This window comes from Semicossyphus pulcher, unplaced genomic scaffold, assembly GCF_022749685.1.
Source record: "Semicossyphus pulcher isolate SPU_LCO1_2020_fin unplaced genomic scaffold, fSemPul1.0.p SCAF_6, whole genome shotgun sequence".
NCBI lineage: Eukaryota > Metazoa > Chordata > Actinopteri > Labriformes > Labridae > Semicossyphus > Semicossyphus pulcher.
Window position 1 is genome coordinate 19,426,560 of NW_027211737.1, and position 26,429 is coordinate 19,452,988.

Here is a 26,429-nt window from a genome sequence, read left to right on the forward strand (position 1 = left end):
TTGAAGCTGGGGCCAAGGATCCTCCTCTATCAGTGGTGCGTAAGTTTGTCCACCTGTTGGAGCAGAGCCCCCTGGACCTTCAGGAAGAACAGGAAGTGACACGGCTTAGGGAAGAAGTGGTCACCAACATTCGCTCCAATCAGCAGATGGAGAAAGACTTGAACCTGATGGACATAAAGATTGGACTGCTGGTGAAGAACAGGATCACTCTGCAGGTGGGCATACCTTTGTGTTTATGCTTATAAGGACATAATTTATAGCTTTGTGATGGCACAGTGTTTCTGTGATTATATCGTGTCCTGTGTAGTTTTGCTTTGTAATTTATTTGGTGTTTGTTTCCTTGAAAAGGATGTCGTGTCCCATAGTAAGAAAATGAAGTCGAAGAAAAATAAAGCGAGTAAAGATGACTTGACTGCAGGAGACCGATCGGGTATAAAGGGCCTAAATAAAGGGAAGAGAAGGAAACTGGAGGCCTACCAACACCTCTTTTACCTGCTGCAGGTGATACAGAAACTCTTCTCAAACTTAAACTACAACTTAAATCTACTCAACTTAACTACTCCTTTTCTCTTCCTCTTCATTTAGACCAATCCGCCCTACCTGGCCAAGCTGATCTTCCAGATGCCCCAAAACAAGTCCACTAAGTTCATGGACACTGTCATCTTCACCTTATACAACTACGCATCTAACCAGAGAGAGGAATACCTGCTGCTCAAACTCTTCAAGACGGCTTTAGAGGAGGAAATCAAGTGAGACCTTCTGCCTTACCCTACTGTCATGTTTGAAATGTACTACTATTACAAAAGTGACTTTAAGATCCTGAGAAAAGTTTTGAATTACCGAAGAACAAGTACACAAAGTGTTTAGTATACTGTTTAGCTGAAAGTGCTGATCAGATGTACCGTCTTCCAAAATGTGCCACAGCTCAAAGGTGGACCAGATCCAGGACATAGTGACAGGGAACCCAACAGTCATCAAGATGGTGGTGAGCTTCAACAGGGGTGCACGTGGCCACAACACACTCAGACAGCTGCTGGCTCCAGTGGTCAAAGACATCATTGAGGACAAGAGTCTAGGCATCAACACAAACCCAGTGGACGTGTACAAAGCCTGGGTGAACCAGCTAGAGACGGCTACTGGAGAGGCCAGGTAGGAGAAAATGTTGTAGACGATGGTGGTTGCTTATTGGTATGGATAGAGGTTTGAATGGTTGGTTTATGTGCATGACTGCCCAGTGGTTTATGTAATTCTTTAGGTTGTTTTCTTATAGGGTCGATTTAAAGTTGAGTTACTATAGTGAAGGTTGCATATTTTCTCCTGTTCTCTATAACTTCAATAAACTTATAAGCCTTTTGTTATGTTATGTAAAAGGTCAGCAGTACTTACAAGTCCTTATAATATTTTTCCTAGCTTCAGGAACTGACTGTTTTCTTCTCGTTCTGTTGTTGTCGTCCCTCAGCAAGCTGCCGTATGAAGTGACCCCCGAGCAGGCCATGTCACATGAGGAAGTACGCAGCAGGCTGGAGGCGTCCAGTCTGTCGCTGCGGGCGGCTACAGATAAGGTCCTGAACTCCATTGTGTCCTCGCTGGATAATATCCCGTAAGTCTTAGGACCTGTAAAGTGTCAGTGTCCACTTATCCTCTGTGTTCGCTGTGACAGTTCTGCTTGTCATGAGCATATTGGTCAGCATGGTTCTCTTAACTCTATAGTGTCATTTTCTGATTTTTAAAACCAGATTATTTAAGGAAGAATAGATAAGGTGTGGACAGCTTTACTTTGAAAGAGTTCCCTGTTATGTTGTCCACGCCCTGCATTCTGGTGCAGCATTGTTGTGATAAAAAATTCAAGTCAAAGCAGCAAAATGCTTTCAAGGAGCAATACGACCCAACTTTGCATCAAAAGTCAGTGAGTGAAAGTAAAAGAAGGGTATGAATTTTTTTTTTTTTTTTTACATTTTTTTAATACTTTGCATTTTAACATTAAAATGTATTTTTTAATGCTATTCGTCTCATTTTTCTTAAGTGCTGGTCACGCCACTATTTTAGAAATTATTATTCAACAGTATAATTATAGTAACATGACTATGATAGAGTTAGACAGGATATGATCATATGCCTTAGCATGTCATTAGCCTCTCACTCTGGTTGTTAAGGTCTCAGCTGCATGTTGATGTAAGGTCATTACTAGATAATCATTGCTCAGGAGCAAACAGTCATCTGTTCAGCTGCTCAACATAAAAACAGCTAAAACTAAACATTGTGCTGCATTAGCCACCCCAAAGTAACCCATCTCTGTGATGGGGACATAAATACTCTATCTTTACTTTACAACACCTTATTTTAGAAATTGCTGACAACAGAAACGCCACTGGATGGTGCTAATGTATTGTTAAGGTTGTAGCAAAAAAACAAAACTGCACTCAAAACAATAGAAGAATACTTACAGAGGCTGAAACCCTGTATTTTCCCTGTCCTGAGCTTGCTATTACATGTGTCGTATAGTGTGTGAATGCATGTTGTTTTGTGTCTGATGTCCCATCAATGCTTTTTGTTTTGCATGTAGTTATGGCATGAGATACGTAGCAAAAGTTCTGAAGAACACCCTCCATGAAAAGTTTCCAGATGCCTCAGAGGATGAGCTGATGAAGGTAGATAGACTCAGATGTACATATATGTTCCTTTCACAGTTCAGTATCCATAGATTGTGCTCATAGAGTTTTCCCTGCATGCTTTATTGTTGTAAGCATGCTGAAATGAGTTTCACGAATGGTTTTACTGATGCTTGCTCTGCTTGTTCTGACAGATTGTAGGAAACCTGCTGTACTATCGCTTCATGAATCCAGCCATCGTGGCCCCGGACGGCTTCGACATCATCGACATATCAGCCGGAGGGCAGCTTCACTTAGACCAGCGTCGTAACTTGGGATCTGTAGCAAAGATGCTGCAGCACGCAGCTTCTAATAAGCTGTTTGAGGGCGAGAACGCACATATGACACCAATGAACAACTACATATCTCAGACATACGAGAAGTTTAGGTAAGAAGGCCGTAAGTTTGTCTTGTCAACATGTTTTTATCTCAGGGCAACGTTAAGTGTAGGTCAGTCTTAATGACATACAGACTGCTTCAGTTCATGTTCAATAACAACAAAATGAAGGGAAAAACACATGAGGTAAAGCACTTCTTGCATTTGGTTGTTAAAAGATAAAGGGAGCCCTGTTGGGAGCAGTTTTCCACTTGAAGTTCAGGAACAGGTTAAGCTGACATTGTGAAAGCGGAGGTAGTGCTGGCAAAGGAAGAAGCTGTTATGTGTTGTTTCAGCAATAAGGAGATGTGCTCACCAAAAACTGACCTCAGTATGCTGGAAATCCAAACCATAGTCCATTACCAACTCATCTGTATGAGTAATTTATCCTGGTTGTTAAATTCACAGGCACATTAGAGACAATTCAGCGTTTTACCTGCATAATGTCTTTGATGGGCTGAAATACCGATAACCACTAATCTCTGATATTTCTCCTATTGTAGGTCATTTTTCCAGTCAGCGTGTGATGTCCCTGAACCTGAGGAGAAGTTCAATATCGACGAATACTCAGACATGGTCACTCTAAGCAAGCCTATCATCTACATCTCAATCGAGGAGATAATCAATACCCACTCGGTAAACCCAAGCAAAATGACTCTTACCTACTTCAGACCAGAGTTCAAATTATCTGAGGGTGTCACCGAGGCATGTTTCAAATGTTACGGTGTGACAAGAGGGGTGCATGCACTTTTTTATGATTGTTCATTATTTTTAAAGGGCCAGTTTGCTTATTTTCCACCTCAGTGCTATCATGCTATTATGGCGAGCTAATGCCATTATGGCAGGAAAAAAATGCAGTTTTGCTCTGTGCCTTTGGAGGACGCTATCTGCTTCTCCAATGGGCCCTGGTAAACCTCCTAAACTTGCTAAACTACACTTCCTCAATGTAGGACGCCCGCCTCCGATGTCATGTCTCATTCAAAATCATCAGGGTTGAAATGTAGACTGCAGACCTGAAGATTTTTTAGACGATCCACCGATATATTCTCGTCGTATTTCGCATTCTGTACCGCTCCATTGCCTGCAGCAAAACAGTCGTATTTCACTCCAGCGTCTCTCACTGGGCCGTTCCTATATAGTGATGATTCTTCTTGTGCTAGTGCTATGAGTACAAATAATACTTGTTATAGTATTAGTACTACAAAATGAATGAATATTGCAAGCCTTACTATTGCTAAAACTAGCACCACTACAAAGAATTCACCACTTTCCCCCCAGCATACCACATATATATAAAAACAGAATAATGATCCAAAATGTAATTGTTTGAATACGGCTTAAGTATTCAACACTTACAGTTCTTATTAAACCAGCATGTCATGCTAACCTGAAAAATCAAAATATGAAGAGTTTTAGTTCTATGCCGTGTAAACCCATCGTGGCCATATGTTGCCCTGAGAGCATGTCGTCATCTCCTGTCCTTCTTCTGTCATCCTTCTTGTTCCTCACACACAAAACAGGGTAGCGGTGAGGTCGTCGGAGGGTTTAAAGTAAAGTCAGTTTTATTTATAAATCCAAATAGCACATGTTTGCCTCAAGGGGCTTCACAATCTGAACAACAGATGACACCTTCTGGAGGACAAACTTCCCCCAGAAAAACCCTTTAATGGGAAAATGGAAGAAAGTTCAGGAAGAGCGGTGGAGCAGATATTTTTCTCCCAGAGCAGAAAGATATGCCATAAAGCCATCTGTGTCCTTTACTCGTCAGTTTCACTCCACACTTATTCACACAGGGACTAAAACTGGAGATGACGTGCATGTGCAGATGTTCTCTCAGCCTTCATTTGAACACTAAGATTATTTTGTTCTTCCCTCTGCTAGCTTGATACGTTAAGAAAAGGAAATGAGGTCATGATTCATTTTTACTCCACATTTCTTTATTGCACTCTGTTGCCTTAACTGGGTGTATGTGTGTGAGAACAATAATCAAATAGTTAATACTTACTTCATGTATATGTTAAGGTATTGATCTTGTCAATAGTTAGTAAGGGAGGATGAGTTTACTGTCGTTTCTCTATTTAGGAAATCTTTTAAATTTCATTCACTTTGTCTCAATATTTTTAGTGACTATTTACACAGTAAATATGTAACGTTTTATACAGTAATGTTCACATCTGTATTTGTTCAGCTGCTTCTGGAGCATCTGGAGGCCATCTCCCCTGACCACAACGACCTGCTACATGAGCTGCTGCAGGACCTGGGAGACGTCCCTGATGTAGAGGCATTGCTCGGTATAAGAAAATAGTTTTTAATATTTACAATATATTGACCACATTCTTAACCTGGCCTTAGTAAATTTATAATCACACTTTTGTTCCAGGCGAAGGAGCTGTAGACCCAAATGACCTGAACAGAGAGAGCGCTCTGAGCCTGCTGGCAAAGACGGAGATCTCCCTCACCCTGACCAGCAAGTTCGAGCTGCTGGAAGGAGACGACAGAGACTTGAAGACCCTCATGACAAAGTGAGTTTGTACTTACTTACACTTACTAGTGTAACTAAGTTTGCCATGACTGCCTTGTGATGCACTGTACTTAACCCTTCCTGACACTGTGTGTGTTTCTTTGTGGCAATCACTCAGTCGCTTGTCTCTGTTGCCTTTTCCTGTTCTTTTATCGTTTCCTGTGCAAAGAGGAAAGAGGTTGTTGTTTTGAGCTATCTCGCCTTTAAACATGCATCCGTCTGGATTTTTTCTTTCTTCAGGGACTATTGGCGATCTCTTCCTTACTTTTCACCATTTTTTATAACATGTAGAAAACTGAATATGAAAGCAGCCTTTCTCTTCTGGTGATTTGTGCATGCTTCCTTGTAATGTGGTGGTAACTGCATAATGTGTTGTGGCCATGATTGATTATTAACAGCTAACAGTTGAAGAACAACAGCCTACAGTATTGAATTAGATATTATCATCATTATTATTATAAGATAGCATTCTAGTGAAGACTTTCATTATTGAAATTATTTCATTATTTTAATTTCATTACAAAACTTATGAATTAACTGGATAAACATACAAAGAGAAATTGATGTCATTAGAGTTTTCCATGATTATGTTTGAAGTTTGGGAAACTGTGCCATGCTGTAAGAAATTGATAATCTATGGTCGCTAGTGGTAACAGGCATGTTACATGATAAGATTCAGTATATATATATATTTTTTCAAGTCAATGAGACCAGCGAGAGTTGCTTCATGCTGTTCGATGACGTCAAAACTGAAACAAAGAGCTCTAATAAAACGATGTTTTTTCTTCTGTGTGTTTTCAGGACTAAAAAGCTCATCGTGGACGTGGTTCGAATTCAATCTGGAGAGACTTTGCCTGAAATCCTTGAGACCCCGGCTACTGCCCCACAGGTGATATTTTCTTCTATCTTGTTTTTCCTCCACCTTGTACCCTGAAGCAAGTTTTATTCGTCAATGGACTTTATGCACTAACTTGTTGTTGCACTTCTTATACGACTTTGCTCCTGAAGGAGTCAGAACATACTAAGATCGTCGAGCGCCGGGCCGTCCAGGATTCTCAGACACCAGAGGGTCTGAAGAGCAGTGCGGCAGTGCTTGAGGACAGTCAGCTGCCTCTCGAGCAGAAGAAGAGGAAGATCCAAAGGAACCTCCGTAGCCTAGAGCAGGCTGGACTTGTCACTGCTGGCAACAAATACCAGGACCTCATTAATGACATATCAAAGGTACATAAGGCTCCTCAGTGGAGAGGTGTTTGCCTCCAGTGCTCAATCACAAGTTTGTTGTTGGGTCTCTTCCGCCTCTGAATTGTAAAGTCAACCTGTGTTTGGCAGGACATTCGCTACCAAAGACGCTACAGACAGAGGAGGAAGGCCGAGCTGGTGAAGCTGCGGCAGACGCTGACGGCACTCAACTCAAAAACCGCTTTCTACCAGGACCAGACCAACTATTACGATACCTACATCAAGACCTGTCTCGATAACCTCAACCGGAAGTGAGTTGTTCTTTAACTTCTTGTGTGGATGAAGAGTTTTCAGAGTGGAAATAATAATTTGCTTCCTCTTATTTGTGTTGTGTGGTTGGTTTTATGTTTGGTGCAAGATTTCTGGTGGTAAAATGTTCGTGTTACTGTGTTTTGTGTGTCCAGGAATTCACGCAAATCCATAAAACTGGAGAGCAAAGAAGACGGCAAGGGCAGCAAGAAGGGGAAGCCGCAGTCTCTGAAGTACAATGCAGCACGGCTGCATGAGAAAGGAGTCATCCTGGAGATTGAGGGACTTCAGACAAACCAGTGAGTTCAGCTGTGCATTACATTGAAGGCTATCATATATACATATAAGTTCAATCAAACATGAGTTAATAATTTCCATACATTTTGTGGGTTTGTTAAAAATAATTCAGTTTCCATTTAACTAAATCTCATCCTACATCAAAACATGGTTCATTCCCCTGAGAAGGTGTCTGTCCAATGAAATGAAACCTGACTATGAACTAGTTTGAAATACTAAAGTATGGTTTGCCTTGTCAGCCCTCTTCTTTACGGGTACTGTTCAGTGAGGGGACATTTGTCTTCATGCCCCACCTCCCAAACTGTAGAAATGCTGACAGCTGCTATCATTTTTCTTTGTATTCCTGCCATAATCAGACTGAATAAACTAAACTAAAGGTTATTACTGTGTACTTCCCCTTGTGCTGCGCTAGCACTTTTTCACCTCATTAATCTGATGCTATTGTCTCTCTCTCCTTTCAGGTTTAAAAATGTCATGTTTGACATTTCACCCTCTGAGGAAGTTGGGGATTTTGAGGTGAAAGCCAAGTTTATGGGAGTTGAGATGGAAAAGGTCCAGCTTCATTTCCAGGTAAGAACGTCCCACGTGCGTCAGATTTTTACAAAAAAATAGAGCAGCTAACTTGTCAACACTGAACCTTGATGGCACATGATTACATTTCCTGCTCCCCTCATCAGACTGCACACAGGAAATATCAAACACAGAGCAAATACTTTCACATTAAGACAGATATTTAGGAATGAACACAGAGTATGAACAAGTTAAAGATGACAGTGTAAAGTCAGGGTCACTTTCTAATACTTTATCTTGTTGTTGGTTACACTGCTGAATAAGTCCCGTATATCTTTGAACATATGTGCGTGTTTCTCATTTATCCTTTTCATGTTGTGCCCAGGACCTCCTACAGCTGCAGTATGAAGGCGTTTCCGTCATGAAGATGTTTGATAAAGCCAAAGTCAACGTCAATTTACTCATTTTCCTCCTAAACAAGAAATTCTATGGAAAATGAGAAAGAAGAAGGAGGGGGAGTGAAGCAGACAGACTGTGCCTTCTGACAGGACTACCTTAGTGGAACAAAGTTAATTTAGACATGAGGTGGTGCAGGACAGTGTTTTTGTTTCATCTCATTATAATTTGAGGGAGCACACCAAAATGAATTGTCCAGCTAAATGCACCTGTTCTGTTCTTTTCCACGTGGTGATTGTAAATGTAATGTATTTTTAAGAATTTAATTGTATCCATGTTTTGTTTGTAAAAGAAGTAGTCCTAGGAAACACGCTGTCGTTGTATGTTGAAGCAAATTTGCAGAACTGTCAGTGAATTCATAAATGGAGCTGCGGAGCGACATGAGCAGTGCCTTTTAATTCAACTGTTTAAAGAAACACGTTTTAATTAATAAAACATTTAAAAAGCTACAAATGATTTATTTTTAATGGTATATAAGTGATTTCTAATGTTTGAACAAAGTTCATAATAAATGACACGACTCTCATTTGTCGGCCATATTATTGATCTGTCCTCTTTCTATCAGCTGTGACATTAAACACTTTGGCCTGAAGATCCAGCTCACACTTTTTTTTAACTGTAATGGGGAGGAGATGTGGAGCAGTGAGGGGGAGGCGGAGTATCCATACCGGGCTGTAATAGCATGTTTGATGCTGGCAGGAACACTTCAGTAACTCATCAGGCAAACAGATAATTTCCTCACACTTAGGACAAACAGTAACGCCATGGTTCAGCTGTCAGTGGGGCTGTTGGTCCTGTTTTCTCTGCACAGCTCAGCACTCACTTCTCAGAATGGTAAGTTACTTTATTTCCTCTGTGGTGGTTTATAATCGATCATTGAGTCACTTTATGATTGTACAGGTTTATACAGAGTTTTAAAATGGGTAACATCTTGTGTTTTTTAACTGTTTCAATTGTTGATTCAATGAAACAACTCTACAGCCCAGATACCCTTCATGTAGGACTATGCACAAATACAGTAGCATGGACTGTTGCAATGATTCTGTGCACACCTTAGTAACATGCCTGGACAAATGAGTCTGACTGTGTCTCTTTACTGGAAAATGATTGCACCTTCACACCCTGATGGATTTGTTTTTATGGTCTAATAATTAGTCATTCTGCTCCTAAGTTAAAAACTATTGTTAGTACTTCAATAACTTTTCAACTGTTTGCTTGTTAACACATTGGTTTGCTCGTTATAGTTAATTATTTTGTAGTTTAAGTATTTACCAACAACCATGCTTATATGCTTTATAAGTGAGATTAATTAACGGTACATCAAGTAGTTTTAATAATAATAATACACAATATAATAAATGGTTTTAAACAATGTTCTTTTTACTTTTTACTTGTTCTTTTAAATTCAAATAAAACTTGCCAACTTTGCTAAAGTAATATTTTGAAGAGGGAAACTTACTCATTAAGTGCAGTATAAAAATGCTTGTAATACCATGGATGGTGAAAGATGATATGATATGGTCCCTAATCAATTGATTTAAAAACATCTACCAAACCTTTTGGGAATCTCTCTGCTGCCAGATACAGAAGTGTTTACTTCTTTACCAGTACTAACCCTGTTCTGTTTATGGTGCGAAGTGATGCATCATATTTGAGAGAAAGGAAACTATGTTTTTCACTTATTTCTGTTGCCTGGATTTGAAAGTGAAGGTAAAAACAGTTTCTATAAAACTCTGCTCTTCAAAACAGTTTGAAAACAACTCATGTGTTCTGTTCTGTTAAAGGCTCAGGTCTCCTCCCCCGGACCTTCGCTGGTCACTTTGTCATGGACACTGATGACCCAGTGGACTACATGGACCTGTCCGTGGACGGGTCGTTTGGCTCTGGGGAGAAGGAGCCTGTGAAGAGACACCCCCACCACCCCCACCACCAGAAGAGCTTCCACGTCTCAAAGGAAGCGAAACACTTCCTCCAGGGTTGCCTATCAACATACTTCGTCCCCACCGTTTACACCCTCGTCTTCATCATCAGTGTCCCCCTCAACTTTATTGCCATGGTGATGTTTGTGCGTCACATCCGTCCCAGAAAACCAGCAGTGATCTACATGCTGAACCTGGCCTGCGCTGACCTGCTGTTCGGCCTGCTCCTTCCCTTCAAGATCGCCTACCACTACAATGGCAACAACTGGATCTACGGGCCCTTCATGTGCAGGCTCGTCACCGCTGCGTTCTACTGCAACATGTACTGCTCCGTGCTGCTCATGACGTGTATCAGCGTTGACCGCTTCCTGGCTGTGGTTTACCCCATGAACTCGCTGACGTGGCGCAGCCCTCAGACTGCCACAGCTGTGTGTGTAGCTATGTGGGTTTTAGGCCTCGGAGGAGTTTCCCCCCTCCTCATCTCTGGACAAACTGTGCACCTGTCAGATCTGGGCATCACCACCTGCCATGATGTGCAGGATGTGAAAAAACTCCAAGCTTACTATGTTTACTTCTTCCCCGTCTACTCCTCCATCTTCTTCTTCATCCCTCTGGCCTTCACTGTCGTCTGTTACATACGGATCATTCAGGCTCTGCTAGCAGCCAACGTGGACAACCGCTCCAGGAAGACCCGGGCTGTGGTGATGGCTGTGGTGGTGCTGGTGGTGTTTGTGGTCTGCTTCACCCCCACCAACATCATCCTCATGCATCACTACGTCCAGCTGTCCCACAAGTCCAGCGACAGCTCCTACCAGGCGTACCTGCTGTCCATGTGCGTGGGCAGTCTCAGCTGCTGTCTGGATCCTGTCCTCTATTACTTCGGCTCCTCTCGGTGCCAGAAGCAGGTGGTGAGGCTGCTCAGGTGTGGGCGACCTGCAGGAGCAGAGAGCAGCTCAGAGACACAGAGTACGAGGAGCAGCGTGCGGACGGAGAGCACCAGATCGTGTAAGATGGAGAGCCTGGAGGCCGGCATGGGGACCCAGTACAGCCGGCTGGTGGCGTGAAGGAGCAGACTGTCTGTGTGAGACTTTTGTCAATATGTGTTTTAATCCTCGTGCTCAGGGGCGGATCCAGAGGGGTGGCCTGAGCCCCCCTTGAAATCAGACTGGCCACCCCAGGTGCCACCACAAAATCTGTAACTATGATTGGCTATTTGCCTTGTTAAAGGCGGGACCATCGGCGCCTAAACAATGGAGCAAGTGGAGCAAAATGCATCCCCATTATTCAGTTAGTGGGAGCAGCGTTCTGGTTTTGCTACCCCACTTTTTAAAAAAGAACTTATCATCATACAGTCCCCGCAATCAGGGGATTATATTTAAGCAGCTTATATCACTATTTTCAGAAACTGACGAAAACAAGTTGTAAAAAAACTTTTTTTATAACCTGTTTGGCCCACTGTCTCCAGCCAAACTTTAAATTCAGTCAATGTTAACTAACTTTGCCAGCCCGCCCGCCTCACGTTCGTTTGCTGGTCCAATACAATGACTGTATAGATGGATGACGCATCCCCATCTGCTCCCATTGTACGACAGTGATGCTAAAATAGCCCCCACGATAGGCGCTGCCATCTTGGGATGGTGATGTCATTTGGAGCCAGAGTATGCACAGTAGAGAGAGCCTTAGCCACTTCCGCTAACCAAAACACATACCTAACTTAGCGTGATAAGAACTATAATGACAGAAACCATGTTTGAGAGAAATTTATTTGACCTGTGTTTTGATTTTATAGTTTGACTCATGTCCCATACTGCAGCCAGTCAGCAGGGGGCGCTCCAAAGGTTTTGGCTTCACTTTTAGGAAGCTGTCATGTCGTCATCTTTTTATACAGTCTATGGTCCAATATAGTAAACCTGCAGAGCTGGAGAGCCCCCGCAGACCCACCGCTAAAACGGTTGGGATGTAGTGGAGGAGAGTAAACACACATAAACACACATAATCTAACTAATCTAGAACAGTGCAGGTGGCTGACTTAATCCAAGAGGTTAGGTGGGGTAGAAATGCAGGAAATTTCTCTTAAATTACAAGACCCCCGGACCCCCCACCACCTATGTGTCTTTTGAAGTTTGCTCCCCCATTTTGAAAGATAAACAGGTGCCCATGGGCGCGACTTATATGTTAATATCAACTATTTGTCTTTGCTTTTTCTTTTGTTAGTACTTTAAATTACTCTGGACATACATCTCTATTTTGAGGCCTTAAAGATTTAAGCTTTGATGTATGATAGTGGAGATAGAGAGGGTAATTAAAAGCCACCCCTGCATTAGTCAGTGCCCCAGTCAGGCCACCCCAGTGAAAAAAGTCTGGATCCGCCCCTGCTTCTGCTTGGGCTTGTTCAACAGCAACGCACCTGGCTTTATTTGCACTTAAATGATTTTATAGGATGAATCATTGTTTACATTAAATTAGCTTTTTCCTCTTTTGTGATCATGACAAATAAATCAGACAGTTTGTGATAAATTCTTTCTTTTGTTTTTTTAAAGAACCATAAAATCACAACAGTTTAGTGACAATAATAATAAAGTTTTATTCTGAAAAACATTACACTGCATTATTGTGAGACAAAAATAACTGCCTTTTTGACACCAATATTTTCATGATGCAATCCTGAATCATTACCTGTTTTTATGTTAATATGTAAAATTATTAATCAAGATTAAACATGTGTTTGAGTGTAAAACGTGTGTGCTAAATAATATATAATTCAATCACAGCTACAGCATTGTACATATTTCTGCTTGATACAGATGTTGATCTGTTTTTACAGCTGTTCACTCTGTACTCTCGTTTGCGTCGGGGCACAGCTCTGAAACACACAAAACATAAAGTATGAACTGTTAGAGGAGAGAGAAATGTTCAACACAACCTCACAATCTATACAGTGTAATCATACTTAATGCTGCATTTGACAAAGCAACATCTCCACCTTGTGGCAGCTTGAGTGACGTGTAACATCCAGTAAGGACTCACAGATCTTTTATTTACCTCCAGACTTATTAAAGAGTTACTGACCTGTTTTCCCATCAAAGCTGTGGAAGTTCTCTGGGAAGTTCAGACACCCAACTTGTTTCTTGAAAATTTCAACCTCTTTGGGATCTATTTTTCCCGTCCTCGCTGAAAGAGAAGGAAGATTTTAAAAAGCAGCAATTTGTAACTCGGACAAAAAAAAAAAAAAAAGGTGATTAAAGCTACGAGGACACAACTCACTGAACTGCAGGATGTATCTGCCGGTCGCGTCCCCGTTTCGAAACGTGTCCGTCCACAGCAGGCAGTCAGAGCAAGTCTGCAGGATGTGTCCTTTGTGGTCTGACAGATTCTCTTTGAAAGAAAAACAAAGTGATTATTGTACAGAATAATTTCTATAATCTTCTTTAACCTTCATAATAAGACATTAGCTGCTTCTCATGTCTGACATTCACTTACTGCGAAATGTGGTGGCGAGTCCTGAGATTGTTGCATTCACCTCCCCTGAGATGCACCGATCACTGCGAAACACAATCAGCTGTAGCACAGTTGTTTTCACAAGCGATGCTACAAACTTTATATAAGGATGATTCTATTCAACATATTTAATGAGCTGAATCACCAAACTTACAAGCAGTGATCACCCCAACGTAGATTTAAAACCTGGCTTTGAGAAGTGGGCGACAGCTCTATCCAGGAGCTTTTCAGAGACTCCAGAGCCTTGTGGTACGGCTTGGGGTCACCAGCACCCATCACATACACCCATTTTCCAAAAACCTAACGCAGAAAGTCAGAATCATGTGCCTGAAGTTAAAATATCTGAGTATGCTAAGTAATGATATGCCTTGCAATAAAAGTGCAATAAGCACATGTTACCTGTTTGGGGTCCTCTGGCATAAAAGGCTGGATCAGGTCCTTACAGTCGGGTGCAGCTGCAGCACTGAGGGACGTGAGAGCCAACAGAAACACAACACCACACAGATCCATGATCGGACAGAGCAAGAGACAGCAGCACTGCAGACGGTCTTGCTTAAGCTGCAACATAACACATCTAACGCTTACTCATTTTCCCTGTGGGGTTCAAACTAAAAAAAAGTTGTTGTGTAAGTCCTAATAGAGGGGAGGAGGAGGAGGAGGGGGGTCCTGCATGCTCAAATGCACCAGAGAAGGTTTTTAATGACCGTGCCGAGCCATTTTGCTTCACATTGAAAGGCAGGCTCAACAGCCCTCTGTTACCAGCACCGCTGCCCCCAAATGAACTCGGGCAAGGTGCCACGGCTCGCCTTGGCCTGTTGAGGCGTTCAGAAAGGACCTGAAGCAGCTTTTCTTCAGCAGAACTGAGGCCGTTTCCCTCGGGGGTCTGTGTGGACTCCTTTGTGGCGACAGTTTGACATCTCTTTTCTCTCGCTGACAGTGGCGTCACCAAGCGACAGCCTTTGTCAAAGCTTCTGGGAACAGCGTTGCAATTGAGAAGAGCAGTAATAGTTTTGATGAAGCGTATAATCATTACACATGGGTCAGCTGAGTGTCTGGCATCTTCTGTCGTATTGGAAAAAGGAGGTAGGAGCTGAGAGCACCTTTTCTGAATAAAGGGAAATAAATGACTTGAACACGAAGCCGATTGAGACTGGAAGCTGTTTTATTCATCTCACACAAGCAGCAAAAAACAGTCAACTATTTACAGATGGTTAAAATGGTTAAAGACGATATTTTTCAGCCGTTACTGTACCTGCTACAATATGCCATGAGCGACTCAGATCACATTCACATTTCCTTAACACATAATAAAAGTTCATCCAGTTTAGCAGGTATTAAAACTGCTGCACATGACCACAGATCTAACATCCGGCCTTGAACTCATCACTGCTGCTGAAACCACCTGCAAGATGAAAAAGTTATTGTACTGCACAATGTTAAATCAGTGGACAAGAAGTTCATATTACAACTCTATTTAGTGCGGGTTAAGCTGTATGTGCTTGAGCGTGTGAGTGCGGTTCGTTCTGCTTCAGTTCGCAGGAGGCTCGACTTCAGCTTCTGTGTTCTCTGCGGGAGAAGCAGCTTCCCTGTCATCCGGACACAGATCTGAAATAACAACAATGAGTGGATGTTAAAGAAAATAGCATGAGGTAAATGTGAGGAACACACAGAGCTGACGGGGTGGCTGACCTGAGCCTCCATAGTGGTACTGCGGGGGGAAGTTGAGACACTCGGCCTGCTTCTTGAACGTCTCCAGCTCAGATGGCTCCAGAGCGCCGGTCTTTGCTTTAAAAGAGCGGGCAGAGGAATAAAAACGCTGCTCAGAATCTTAAGTTTTACTCAAATATTGGATGGAAGAGAAAGAACACTTACTAAAGAGGAAAAGGTATCGCCCCTTTGATTTGCCGTCAGGGAGGAGGGTGGTGTCTTCGGACAGGAGGCAGTCGCTGCAGGTCTCATAGTACTTCCCATCATGGTATGAAGTGTGACCGTTGATATTAACTGTGAACATCAGGAAAGACTGGTTTATTTTCACACATCTATTGGATGTCACATTATTTGGCTGTATCACGTAGAGATAGTGCTTATATTTCGAGACACATACATGTGGTGTGGCTGGTCATCCCAGAGACGGTGGCATTGGCCAGACCCTGGAGGCATTTATCTCCCCTTTAAGAAGAATAAAACAAAAGATTCAACAATCAACCTTTCTACCTACACTCTTAACCGTATCATCATCTGTACGTGAAAGAAAGGTCAGAGAGGTCAGTGTCCTTACAGGCGGTCGGCCCAGTACACGGTCATGACTCCGCTGTCTGACGAAGCCGACAGTTCCACCCAGGAGGCGTTCACTGTCACCAGGTCGCTCTTCAGGCCAGGCTCGTCCCATGACCCCACGTGGAGCACCCACTTCCCATAGATCTGACACAAACACAGAAGCATTTATTATTGTTTATCTCACCAAAAAGGGGCTCAATTCAGACCAGTTATGTAAGCATAAAAAAACCTCACAAACAGAGAAAGAAAAAAGTGTTTAAAGCAGCAACGTACGGAGAAATCATTCTAACGTCTCTACTGTCATGACAACTAGGCCGCTTAGTCTGCTGATGAAGTTGGATTGCAATATGATTCAAGCTCCTGAAGATGCATAAATGTGCACAGAAAAAAGTTTAAGCTCAACTTATGACCAAGTGATGGTAAACTTCTTTACTGCAATTAGACGGCAAAAAACCTGCACAACAGCTTTTCAAGTTACGTTAACACTCCGCAGTCGGCGCCCGAGCCTCCTCGCATCTACGCGCTGCTATAGTAACAAACGATGAGTGATACTCACGGGGCTGTGGCTGTCCAGCACCAGAGGCTTCACCAGCTCTTTACAGTCCGGTTCAGGAGCAGCAGCACACAGGGAGGCGAGAGCCAGCAGAGCTACAACCAGCTGTGCAGCCATGACTCCAGACAGCATGCAGCCACAGAGCAACACTAGTGTCCCGGTCCTGCCAGCTAGAAACTCCTCACAGGAACCTGGGGATGTGTTGTGTAACAGGGGGCCGGCCCACACACACACACACACACACACACACACACACACACACACACACTAATACTACTCTTCTCCTGGACAAAAGGATTTTTCTTTACTTTTCACATCCACTCTGCGAGGGATTGTGTCCTATTTATCTTGTTACATAACAGCCAGCTGGCAGAGGCTGAATAGCAAGACCCCTGCATCTTTCAGTGTGTGAACACCCCCTCTGCAAACTAACACACACACTCAAACTGAACACACACACAAAAAGGCAAAAAGAACAGAGAGACAAACACACACAGACACAGACGCGTCTCCCATTGCATTTGAATCTTTATTCTTACACCAATAACAGCTTTGACACATTACACATATTTCTATTTACTTTAAAGAGGTTTAGATACACTGAACACACGAAAGATGGACAACGTCTTTAACCTCAAGTCTCTTTGATTCCTTGTGGCAGCTCCAAGGTTACATAACATGAACTCCCCCCTTTTTTCAGGGGAACTGTCTTTTGGAGAGGGGATATATTTTTAATTAAGAGTGAAATACGTTACAACGTGTCACTTGAAGCAAAGACTGGAAGCAAAGGTCTTTTTTTAAGTCACCTTGGTGTGTGGATCTTTTTTTGTTTCTGGGTTTTTGGCTGATCCCGATAAATCACTGTATGTAATCGTTTTGTAAAGTTATGGGGAGGTTATGTAAGTAACACATGCAGTATTGTATACTGCGTGTCTTTCTGTTATTGTGTTTACTGTTTTCATTCTTTTAGACACACTTAAGCTGTATTGAGTGAGGGAGAGATAATATGGTTTTACTGAGATGCTTTCAATGGATACCTGATGGTTAAAGTTGCACTTCTCTTTGGTTGGGGCTGCACTCCAGCAGAAGTGTCTCACTACCATGTTAAATTGTTTGTCTGCATCCTTCAAGGGGCCCCAATGGCAAGCAGACAACACAAAAAGACTAGTGTTGAGGTGGTAAAAGAGTCAGCGCTGCTTCATTCTTCTGTATTTGACTTGAGTCAGTGAATGGAGATCACAAAAGGACTCACTGGACAGTTCATAGTGGTGTTAGCAGTGGTGTCTTCTCAATCCCCTCTGATGCGCAACATTCATGTATGCAAGCCAAATTGCCCAATTATCTTTCATAGGATGGTGGCATGCCTGACCCACCCTACGCTGCCTCTCATTGGCCAGTACTCATTATGCAGGACTGATGAGCCAATCAGAGGCAGAGTAGAGCGGTGATACCTGGGAAAATAATTATTGCCTAACGGTAATTTTGTTCACTTTTAAACTATTCGCCCCTTAGAATACGCTATGTGACGTTAATGAACAGCCAGGGAAGATGAAGCGAGCGATTCAAACAAAAATGTCCTTTCTCAATTGCAAATGTCCTCGCGAATCTACACCGGCCAGCAGCTCAGCTAATCTTAGCGATGCTAGCAGCTCCGTTTGCCCACACTCTGGGAGCGCGCTCGGTCCGTCCCCCACCCCCGTCGCAGAGGATGCCCATGCCGCTTCTTCACCCACAGCTAAAGATGCCGGCTGATGAAGCTGATGAAGACGTCAACTACGGTGTGTGGGCGCTTTTTAAAAAAAGATTTTTAAGATTACTGGGGTGACTTTCCACATTTGAATAGCTTGTGGTCATTGTTTACCTTGTTACATTTAGGCTATAGCCTGTCAGTCAATCACGTTTGTTGTTTTTCTGTAGACGTAATATCTGCAAACTGCTCCTGGTCAAGTAATTATAATAGTGGCAGACTCTGGCCTACACTATCTGTTGCAAATCAGCTGTTCCAAGAGTGTTTACAAAAGAAACTACTGGCCTGTATGGACTACTGGCAAGGTGAGAGAATAGTTGTCCAATTTTCAGGTGTGGATGGAGTAAGGAATGAGGAACAGTTCACTCAAAATGCATAATTATGTAGCTGTCTCTCACTAGTCTGTGGGCAGTAATGGGTCAGTAATTTCATAATTAAATAATCCTTATTCATTAGTCAAGCAGCAGAAATTATGTTAAATATGTGACAATGTGCAAATACTACTGGCCCATTTTTGGGTAAAATAAATAGAGTAGTCTTACATGTCACTGTTTATAAAACAGGGCGTCTATCCTTTGCTGAATGGGCTGCTCAAAAACAGGGCATGAATTAAGAGTATACCCACTTCTCCAGGAAACACTACACCACTTGGTGTTAGCAAACATTATAAGAGCCAGAGACTATAAATAGATTGAATTTATGCACAAAAAAACGATACATTAAACTCATGAAATGCTGTATATGCATAATAGAAGACACGCATTTAAGAGAGAATACTTTAATTCAACTTGGAGTAACATCAGTCCTCAGAGTGGGCTTGGGCTGTAGGTGACGACGGTTCCTCTTCGGCCTTCTTATCAGGGCACAGGTCTGAAACAGAGGCAGGGAATCAGGTTGACAAGCGCCTAAATTGGTTAGCTAGTTAGTTAATACACTGTATTGTATTGTACCTTTGAGTTCTCCAAAGTGGAACTCGGACAGAAAGTTGAGACACGCAGCCTGCTTCTTGAAAACCTCCAGCTGAGCTGCATCCAGTGTCCCAGACCTTGCTGCAGGGCAGGGCAGGGGCAGTAATGTTATCTAGTTAGTGTTATCTAATTAACTAGTAAATAAATAGGAAAGATAAAACTGTGAACTGACTGAAGAGGAAGAGGATTCTGGCTTTGGCTCTCGTCTCCTTGTTTCGGCCCGGCGACACCGAGTCATCTGTCCACAGGGCACAGTCAGGGCAGGTCGCCAGGTGCTTCCAATGCTTAGGCCCATCAGTGGAGCTGTTATTGTGAGCTATTCAATATAAACACAAGTTTAGCATTTCTAGTTAACGCATGGCAAAGAGAATACTGTATGTGTCTTAGTACACTTACATATCATGGTGGAGTTTCCTGAGAAGGTGAGATTAACCTTTCCGTAAATACACTCCTCAGTCCTTAGGAGAGGTGAACACAATAAACACACACAAACAGCAGTAAGTCTCACTAGACACTTGCATCTCTTTGAAGTATAGTATATAGTAATTATAGTAACATAAATTTTCTAAAGATTAACAGTTACACATTTTCTGCAACATGGATGTTCACATCGTCTCTGTCAGGATAAAGGGAGAGTTCCATCCAGATGCTGGTGCTTATTTTAAGTTCCTCCAGGACTTCTTTATCATTAGATGTTCCAGCAACGAATATCCACTGCCCAGAGAGCTGGACACAGATACACAAAATGAAAAGGCACATTTGAATCAAACAATTCTTTTAGTATTCTGGACTACCTTCGAGATCTGGGGGAAAAAAGGGACATTCAGTTAGTTTGGATCAGATTCTGGTTTGTGGACATTCCATGAGAAAACCAAAATACAATCCAGAGTCTGCTTTGGGACAAGGGCAGAACAAGCTTTTATAGTACGTGGTCATGTAAGTCCACATGGCAGGGGTCCACTAAATTCTCTGACCGGGGTGAAAAACAGTTTAAGTGATACCAGATGTTCTTCTTCTGGCTAACATCAAGCTAACAGGGGAGAACCTTGTGGTCCCTCATCAACAACGACAGAGGTGAGAAATACAGATGTGGTACCGAAGTCACACAAAGATACAACATGGAAGTTAACCTCAAATGCAAAAGCATACAAATCCACCTGTTGTAATGTATTATAGTTTTATTCCCTGGTCACTTTATGAAATGTATTTTTCTTCAGCAACCAGATTTTCTGAAAACAAATCTTGTGGATCTCAAAGCCCAGATGTTTGGGGCATCATGACATGAACACATCATATTGCAGTTCCAGCCTTCAGGTGTATTTCAATTCAAAACAAAGAAAATCTGATGTGTTAATGCTGAGTAAAACGTACCCGGCTTCGATCCTGCAGAGGTTTGATCAGCTCATTACACCCTGAATCATCTGCAGCCGTCAGAGAGGAGAGAGCCAGCAGAGCCAAACAAAACTGAACAGACATGATTAAACACCAAATGTCAACTGGATACCACAGCAAAAACAGGACAACTGCACTCTACTCCTGCAGGGAGGCTGATGGCAGACTGGCAGAGGGGAAGTCACTTAAATATTTGGATTGTGTAATATGTTGTTTGCACCTCTGCAGAGACCAAAGAGTATATGTACAGATGGATTTTTGCACTGCAAGAGTCTTTATTTGTCTTCTTCTTTAATGCTAAAGATAGGAATGAACGTTTCATATGTGTCATGTTTATTGCATGTGCATAAGAGACATTTATGATGCTGTATCATAGAGTAAAGTTGCACTCTTGTCATGAAATGCTGGAGAGCAGGAAAAACTGGACCCAAATGCAGGCACAGACAGACAGACAGACAGACAGACAGACAGACAGACAGACAGACAGACAGGTAGGTGCTAGTGTTATTTAATGACAACAGAAAAGGCTTACGAAGTTCAGGTACGGCAGGCGAAAGAAAAATGAAAGTAGTCCAGGAACAAAAATCATAATAAACGGGCTAGGGTACGGCAGCAAAAAAAAAAAGGCAGGAAGTTAAACAAGACAGGACATACATGGGGCAAGAACTACATAACAAGACAGGAAACTCTAAAAACCAAACTCAGGACTGTGACAGTACCCCCCTCTAGGGAGACGGAGAAGAAAAACAAAGTCCAAAAACATTTCAAGTGGAGCTGGGCAGGTGGAGGGGGCCTGGAGGAGGGAATTAGTCCAAGATGGACCTGGGTGCAGGACAACTCGGGCAGAGGCCTGGTGGCAGGGCAGATGGCCAGAGCAGGTCTGGAGGGTGGCCAGGGGGCCGACCAGAGGATGGGCAAGGGGCGGTGGAGTTCTGCAGGGGCAGGTGTCAGCCGGGCCTCCAATTGAAGTTGGGGCCTGTGGCGCTCGACAGGGACTGGGGGCCTACAGCGCTCGACGGGGACAGGAGGCCTGCGGCGCTTGGCAGGGACTGCGGCCTTGAGGTCAGTGGATTCAGACTGCGAGTAAGCCTGAACAACTGACTGGAACACAGGGGCAGGAGTAGGAGTCGGGACAGGAGCAGGAGTCGGGACAGGAGCAGGAGTCGGCCAGGCTGCCAACTGGAACACAGGTGCTGGGAGCAGTTCTTTGTCGCTGAGAAACTTTCTTTCCCAGAACAAGTTTCTGGGAAGCTGGGCAGCTGGGTCTCTTTGGTGCTGGGCAGCAGAGACTCTGGGGTGTTGGGCAGTGGCACCACATTGGTAAGAGACAAACTTCTTTCTGAAGGGCTTTCTAGAAGGTGGCTCCAGGACAGGATCAGGCAGGTTTCTGGCTACCACAGAAACAGGAACAGAGAGGTGGCAGCCAGGCCCAGAACTAGCCAACTGGGATTGAGACTAGCTGGTAGGGATGCAGGGAAGTGAATAGCAGAGCCAAGGCTAGCTGGCTTGATGCAAGGAACAAACTGGAGGCTAGCAGGCAGGCAGCAGAATTGCCTGAAATAAGTGAGCCTTCTGTGGGCAGTGTGAGGAGCCAGATTGACATCCATCAAAATCCTTGGACTGGGACTTGCCTGGCCATTTACACTGGTTCCTGTGGGTGCCACAGAAAGAGACGCGTCGTCATGGTTCCTGACATCATTGCCCATCTCAGCTTTCCAGTGCCCCAAGAGCCCCCACTGCCCAGCACCACAGAACTTCCACCAGTCCTATTTGGTCCCCGGCCAAATCCTGACCCAACGTTGCAGTTGGAAGATCGGCCGACTCCTAGCCCGACTTCTGACCCTCTGTTCCAGTTGGCTGTAAGCCCTGTGTTCTAGTTGACTGTCCCTGCCGATTCTCAGCCTGAAATCCCATTTGCAGTCTCTGCCGATGCCCAACCAGGCTCCCTGCAAGCTGCCTGAAATCACATTTGTCTTCCCTGCCCATGTCCTGCCAGGCTACCTGCAAGCGGCCCAGCTGACTCCTGTCCCTGTAGAACTGCGGCACTCTTCCCCTGTTCCTGCTGAGATTCTACAATCTCCCTTTTCTGCGGAGCTGCTGGAAAAGGTACCTGTTCCTGCTGAGTTGCTGCAAAAACCTCTAATGAACTGCAGCAAAAGTTCCCCTTTCCCGCAGAGTCTGCACTGCTGCAAGCCACTACCATTCTCACAGAGCCTGCACTGCAACAGACTCCTGTTCTTGCAGAGCTGCTGCTGCAAAAGACTCCTGATTCTGCTGCTAAACTACAGCAATGTCCTGTGATTGTGCCTTAGCAGATCCCTGGTTCCGTGGCTGACCTGCCAGTGTCCGAGCTTCTGACCTCCCATCGGCATCCATGCCTCTGGCTTCCCGCTCAACTATCCTCTGCAGCTTGGAGGCTGTTTACACTATAAACCCCAGCTGTATCATTGTGTTCCTTGTGAGGCTGCGTAACTCACATCTACTTCATACAGGTTATGTTTTTATGGTTTGGAGATACTGAAGCCATAGAGGGGGGGGGGATAATACAGTTTTATTGAGACACATTCGATGGATACATGATGGTTAAAAGTGGTAAAACTGAGTGAGACAAAGTTGCATGAAGTAAAGTCAAAAAATGAAAGAAAAAAAAAAAAACTTCAGAGAGGGCTGCACTCCAGCAGAAGTGTCTCACTGCCATGTTAAAGCATTTCTCTGCATCCTTCAAGGGGCCCCAATGGCAAGCACACAACACAAAAAGACTAGTGTTGAGGTGATAAAAGAGTGGGCATGAAAACCTCAGCGCTGCTTCGTTCTTCTGTCTTTGACTTCACACAGTTTAAATGTAAAACAGTCACAGCCAGTGAATGGAGATCACAAATCACTGGAGGCTGTCAGCTATAAATGCTTTAAACCTCAGACTGTAACTAGAAGCCTACAAACATAAACAAGTTTATAAGAAGAGCGCATTCAGGTGGAATCCATGTTTCAGGGCGTTAACACATTTTTAAGAGAGAACACTTTAATTCAACTTGGACTCCTTGAGTAACCTGAGTCCTCAGTTGGTTTGGGCTGACGACGGTTCCTCTTCGGCCTTGTTATCAGGGCACAGGTCTGAAACAGAGGCAGGGAATCAGGTTGATAAGCGCCTAAATAAGTTATTGGTTAAGTTAGTTTGTTCATACATTATCCAGCATCGTACCTGTGGCTTTTCCAAAGTGGAACTCGGACAGTAAGTTGAGACACGCAGCCTGCTTCTTTAAAACCTCCAGCTGAGCTGCATCCAGTTTCCCAGACTTTGCTGCGGGGCAGGGAGGGAGAGTAATGTTATCTAATTTACTAGTAAAGAAATAATAATTAACAGAATTAAGTGTTAACATTGAGTTTTGGGGTTTTACACGTCCATGTACAGAAAAGCTGTTCAAGAAAACTGAACTGACTGAAGAGGTAGAGGTTTCTGGCTCTTCTGGTCTCCTTGTTTTGGCCCTCTGACACCGAGTCGTCCGTCCACATGACGCAGTCAGGACAGGTCACCAGGTGCTTTCCAAGATGCTCACGGGTGGAGCCGTTAGGGTAAACTATTAGACAGATAAGCAGGAGGTCAACATTTCTAGTGATTGCGGCTTAAATAGAAAACTGTGAGGGAAATTCTCCTCCTGAAGATAATTTGTGAAGAACAAGCAAACTCAATGTTATGAATCACGTGTCTTTACTTACATTTTGTGTTCAAGCTTATATACAGTGTCAAAACCCCCTACCTCATCCCCAAATGGTACTTCAATCAGCCAACTGGCCTTCATAAGCAAGATGATCCTTCTTTGCTCTCCAGGGGGGAAGCCGGGGGTCACCAAATAAACGTCATAAAATAAATTGCCCCCCCATATGAGTTTAAATTTAGACGAGTTACCCTTTAATGATGCCCGGAACATTCCCACAATACTTACACGTCACCTTGGTGGTGTTTCCTGTGAAGGTGAAATTAGCCTTTCCATGATGACATTCTCCATTCCTTGTAAAAAAAAAAGACACAATAAGCATAAAAACTTCAGGAAGTCTCACCAGACACCTGCTCGCCTCTGAAGTATTAACATTACATTTTGTCTCCATAGTGAAGGACCACATCCTCACTGTCAGGTTCAGGGGAGAATTCAATCCAGGAGCTGGTGATCATTTTAAGTTCCTCCAGGACTTCATTATGATCTGCTGTTCCAGCAAAGAATATCCATTTCCCAGAAATCTGGACAGAGATACACAAAATACAAAGGATGATATAATCCGGAGTCTGCAGCGAGGGTTGTGGGAATCCTCATGGGTCCACTAAATTCTCTGACCAGGGTGAAAAACAGATGTTCTTGTTCTGGCTAACATCAACAACAACAGAAGTCGAGAGATGAGAAATACAGATGTGGTACCCCAGTTACAGAATGTTCAGAAGATACAACATGGAAATGTTCTATAAAAATATGGTTCAATCACAGTGCAGATTAAGCTAATAGATTTTGTGACAGTGAGCTCCTCCATGCAACTACACCCCCAAACACACACCATGCTTCTTATTGCATCCTAAGTTGTTTCGCAACAGCAACTTGAGCTTTTGAAAACAAAGCTGGTCTCTCTCACAGTTCCAGCCTTCAGGTGTATTTCAATTCAAAACAAAGAACATCTGATGTGTTAATGCTGAGTAAAACGTACCCGGCTTCGATCCTGCAGAGGTTTGATCAGCTCGTCACACTCTTGATCAGAGGCAGCAGTCAGAGAGGAAAGAGCCAGCAGAGCCAAACAAAACTGAACAGACATGATTAAACACCAAATGTCAACTGGATACCACAGCAAAAACAGGACAACCGCACTCTACTCCTGCAGGGAGGCTGATGTGAAGACTGGCAGCGGGGAAGTCACATAAATATTTGAGAGAGGGGGGAAGAGAGAGAGAGAGAGGTGGGCGGGCTAGAGTTTGTGAGTGAAAAAGGTGGGATTGTGTAACATATGCACCTCTGCAGAGACCAAAGCGCATTTGTACAGATGGACTTTTGCACTGCTGCAAGAGACTTTATTTGCAAGCTACTCCTATGTCTTCTACTTTCCATGCAATAGATGAGGATGAATATTTCATATGGGCCTCATTCGTTTGTTGCATGTGCTTGTGCTGCCTCCGTCTTTCTTCTATTGTCCAGGATGAATGATTCCTTCTGTAGGTGATCAAAGCCTCACTTTTAAATTCTCCGGGATGATATGTGGTAGCTGAACGGTTTGAGTACAATAAAAGGTTAGGTAAATCGTAAGCTTTGGCCCTCACAGTCACCAGATCTCATTCGGATTATACAACTTTTTTAATACAACATTTTTAATGGATGTGTTTAGACATCGCTCTAAACTACACAGCTACTCTCCTGTCAATCTCTGATCCCGTAGCCTATAGTCTGAGACGATACAGGCTCTGGGGACAAAGGTGAACACTCCGGGCATGTAGCCAGAGGTTAGCGTCAAGCTTCTTCCTTTGTTTTTCTTTTGATTTACTTTAATTAACATTGACATCATAATGCAGATTAGTAAAATTAAGCTTTGTCAGGTCTATCCTCAAGAAGAGAAGAAAACAATTTTTAAAATGCTCGTTTGTTGAACGGAGGTCGGATCGATCACGATGGATTCGAGGAAGTCGGGAATCTGAACACCTATCGGCTTCGCGACACTCCGTCGAGGGAATTTATCTCAAGTTGAATTTTAGATCTTGTACGGATTGTTAGCTGAATTGAAATGCAGATTAATAAATCATCGTCAGATA

General features: G+C 43.3%; 6 protein-coding genes across 6 annotated transcripts in view; 2 read left to right on the forward strand and 4 right to left on the reverse strand.

The window, feature by feature from the left end:
• Positions 1-8,824, forward strand: part of iqgap2 (IQ motif containing GTPase activating protein 2) — a 33,084-nt gene extending 24,260 nt beyond the window's left edge. The window contains exons 23-38 of the mRNA XM_069682654.1: positions 7-215; positions 349-501; positions 586-749; positions 925-1,149; positions 1,460-1,600; positions 2,564-2,648; positions 2,804-3,036; positions 3,528-3,660; positions 5,213-5,315; positions 5,405-5,546; positions 6,347-6,434; positions 6,554-6,766; positions 6,875-7,035; positions 7,189-7,332; positions 7,792-7,900; positions 8,226-8,824. Coding sequence (XP_069538755.1) covers positions 7-215; positions 349-501; positions 586-749; positions 925-1,149; positions 1,460-1,600; positions 2,564-2,648; positions 2,804-3,036; positions 3,528-3,660; positions 5,213-5,315; positions 5,405-5,546; positions 6,347-6,434; positions 6,554-6,766; positions 6,875-7,035; positions 7,189-7,332; positions 7,792-7,900; positions 8,226-8,339 — 2,417 coding nt within the window. The 3' untranslated portion in view covers positions 8,340-8,824. The remainder of the gene's footprint in view (positions 1-6; positions 216-348; positions 502-585; positions 750-924; positions 1,150-1,459; positions 1,601-2,563; positions 2,649-2,803; positions 3,037-3,527; positions 3,661-5,212; positions 5,316-5,404; positions 5,547-6,346; positions 6,435-6,553; positions 6,767-6,874; positions 7,036-7,188; positions 7,333-7,791; positions 7,901-8,225) is intronic.
• Positions 8,825-9,051: 227 nt separating this feature from the next.
• f2r (coagulation factor II (thrombin) receptor) lies at positions 9,052-12,954 on the forward strand. Its single transcript, XM_069682936.1, has 2 exons — positions 9,052-9,130; positions 10,081-12,954. The coding sequence occupies exons 1-2, from the start codon at positions 9,061-9,063 to the stop codon at positions 11,277-11,279; spliced, it is 1,269 nt and encodes a 422-aa protein (XP_069539037.1). The 5' UTR covers positions 9,052-9,060; the 3' UTR covers positions 11,280-12,954.
• Positions 12,775-14,303, reverse strand: LOC138610220 (uncharacterized). The gene is made up of 6 exons (XM_069682937.1): positions 14,113-14,303; positions 13,868-14,013; positions 13,696-13,757; positions 13,480-13,590; positions 13,285-13,386; positions 12,775-13,078 (listed from the first exon to the last, which is right to left on the reverse strand). Exons 1-6 carry the CDS (start codon positions 14,278-14,280, stop codon positions 13,044-13,046), a joined length of 624 nt encoding a protein of 207 aa, XP_069539038.1. The 5' UTR covers positions 14,281-14,303; the 3' UTR covers positions 12,775-13,043.
• A 554-nt stretch (positions 14,304-14,857) lies between these two features.
• Positions 14,858-16,716, reverse strand: LOC138610531 (saxitoxin and tetrodotoxin-binding protein 2-like). The gene is made up of 6 exons (XM_069683293.1): positions 16,547-16,716; positions 15,992-16,134; positions 15,818-15,882; positions 15,586-15,714; positions 15,403-15,498; positions 14,858-15,318 (listed from the first exon to the last, which is right to left on the reverse strand). Exons 1-6 carry the CDS (start codon positions 16,673-16,675, stop codon positions 15,242-15,244), a joined length of 639 nt encoding a protein of 212 aa, XP_069539394.1. The 5' UTR covers positions 16,676-16,716; the 3' UTR covers positions 14,858-15,241.
• Positions 16,717-19,077: 2,361 nt separating this feature from the next.
• Positions 19,078-21,042, reverse strand: LOC138610659 (uncharacterized). Its single transcript, XM_069683455.1, has 6 exons — positions 20,630-21,042; positions 19,842-19,984; positions 19,655-19,716; positions 19,431-19,574; positions 19,241-19,339; positions 19,078-19,160 (listed from the first exon to the last, which is right to left on the reverse strand). Exons 1-6 carry the CDS (start codon positions 20,732-20,734, stop codon positions 19,090-19,092), a joined length of 624 nt encoding a protein of 207 aa, XP_069539556.1. The 5' UTR covers positions 20,735-21,042; the 3' UTR covers positions 19,078-19,089.
• Positions 21,043-23,186: 2,144 nt separating this feature from the next.
• LOC138610660 (uncharacterized) lies at positions 23,187-25,513 on the reverse strand. The gene is made up of 6 exons (XM_069683457.1): positions 25,340-25,513; positions 24,742-24,884; positions 24,592-24,656; positions 24,088-24,225; positions 23,850-23,948; positions 23,187-23,761 (listed from the first exon to the last, which is right to left on the reverse strand). Exons 1-6 carry the CDS (start codon positions 25,442-25,444, stop codon positions 23,706-23,708), a joined length of 606 nt encoding a protein of 201 aa, XP_069539558.1. The 5' UTR covers positions 25,445-25,513; the 3' UTR covers positions 23,187-23,705.
• Positions 25,514-26,429: the final 916 nt, after the last annotated feature.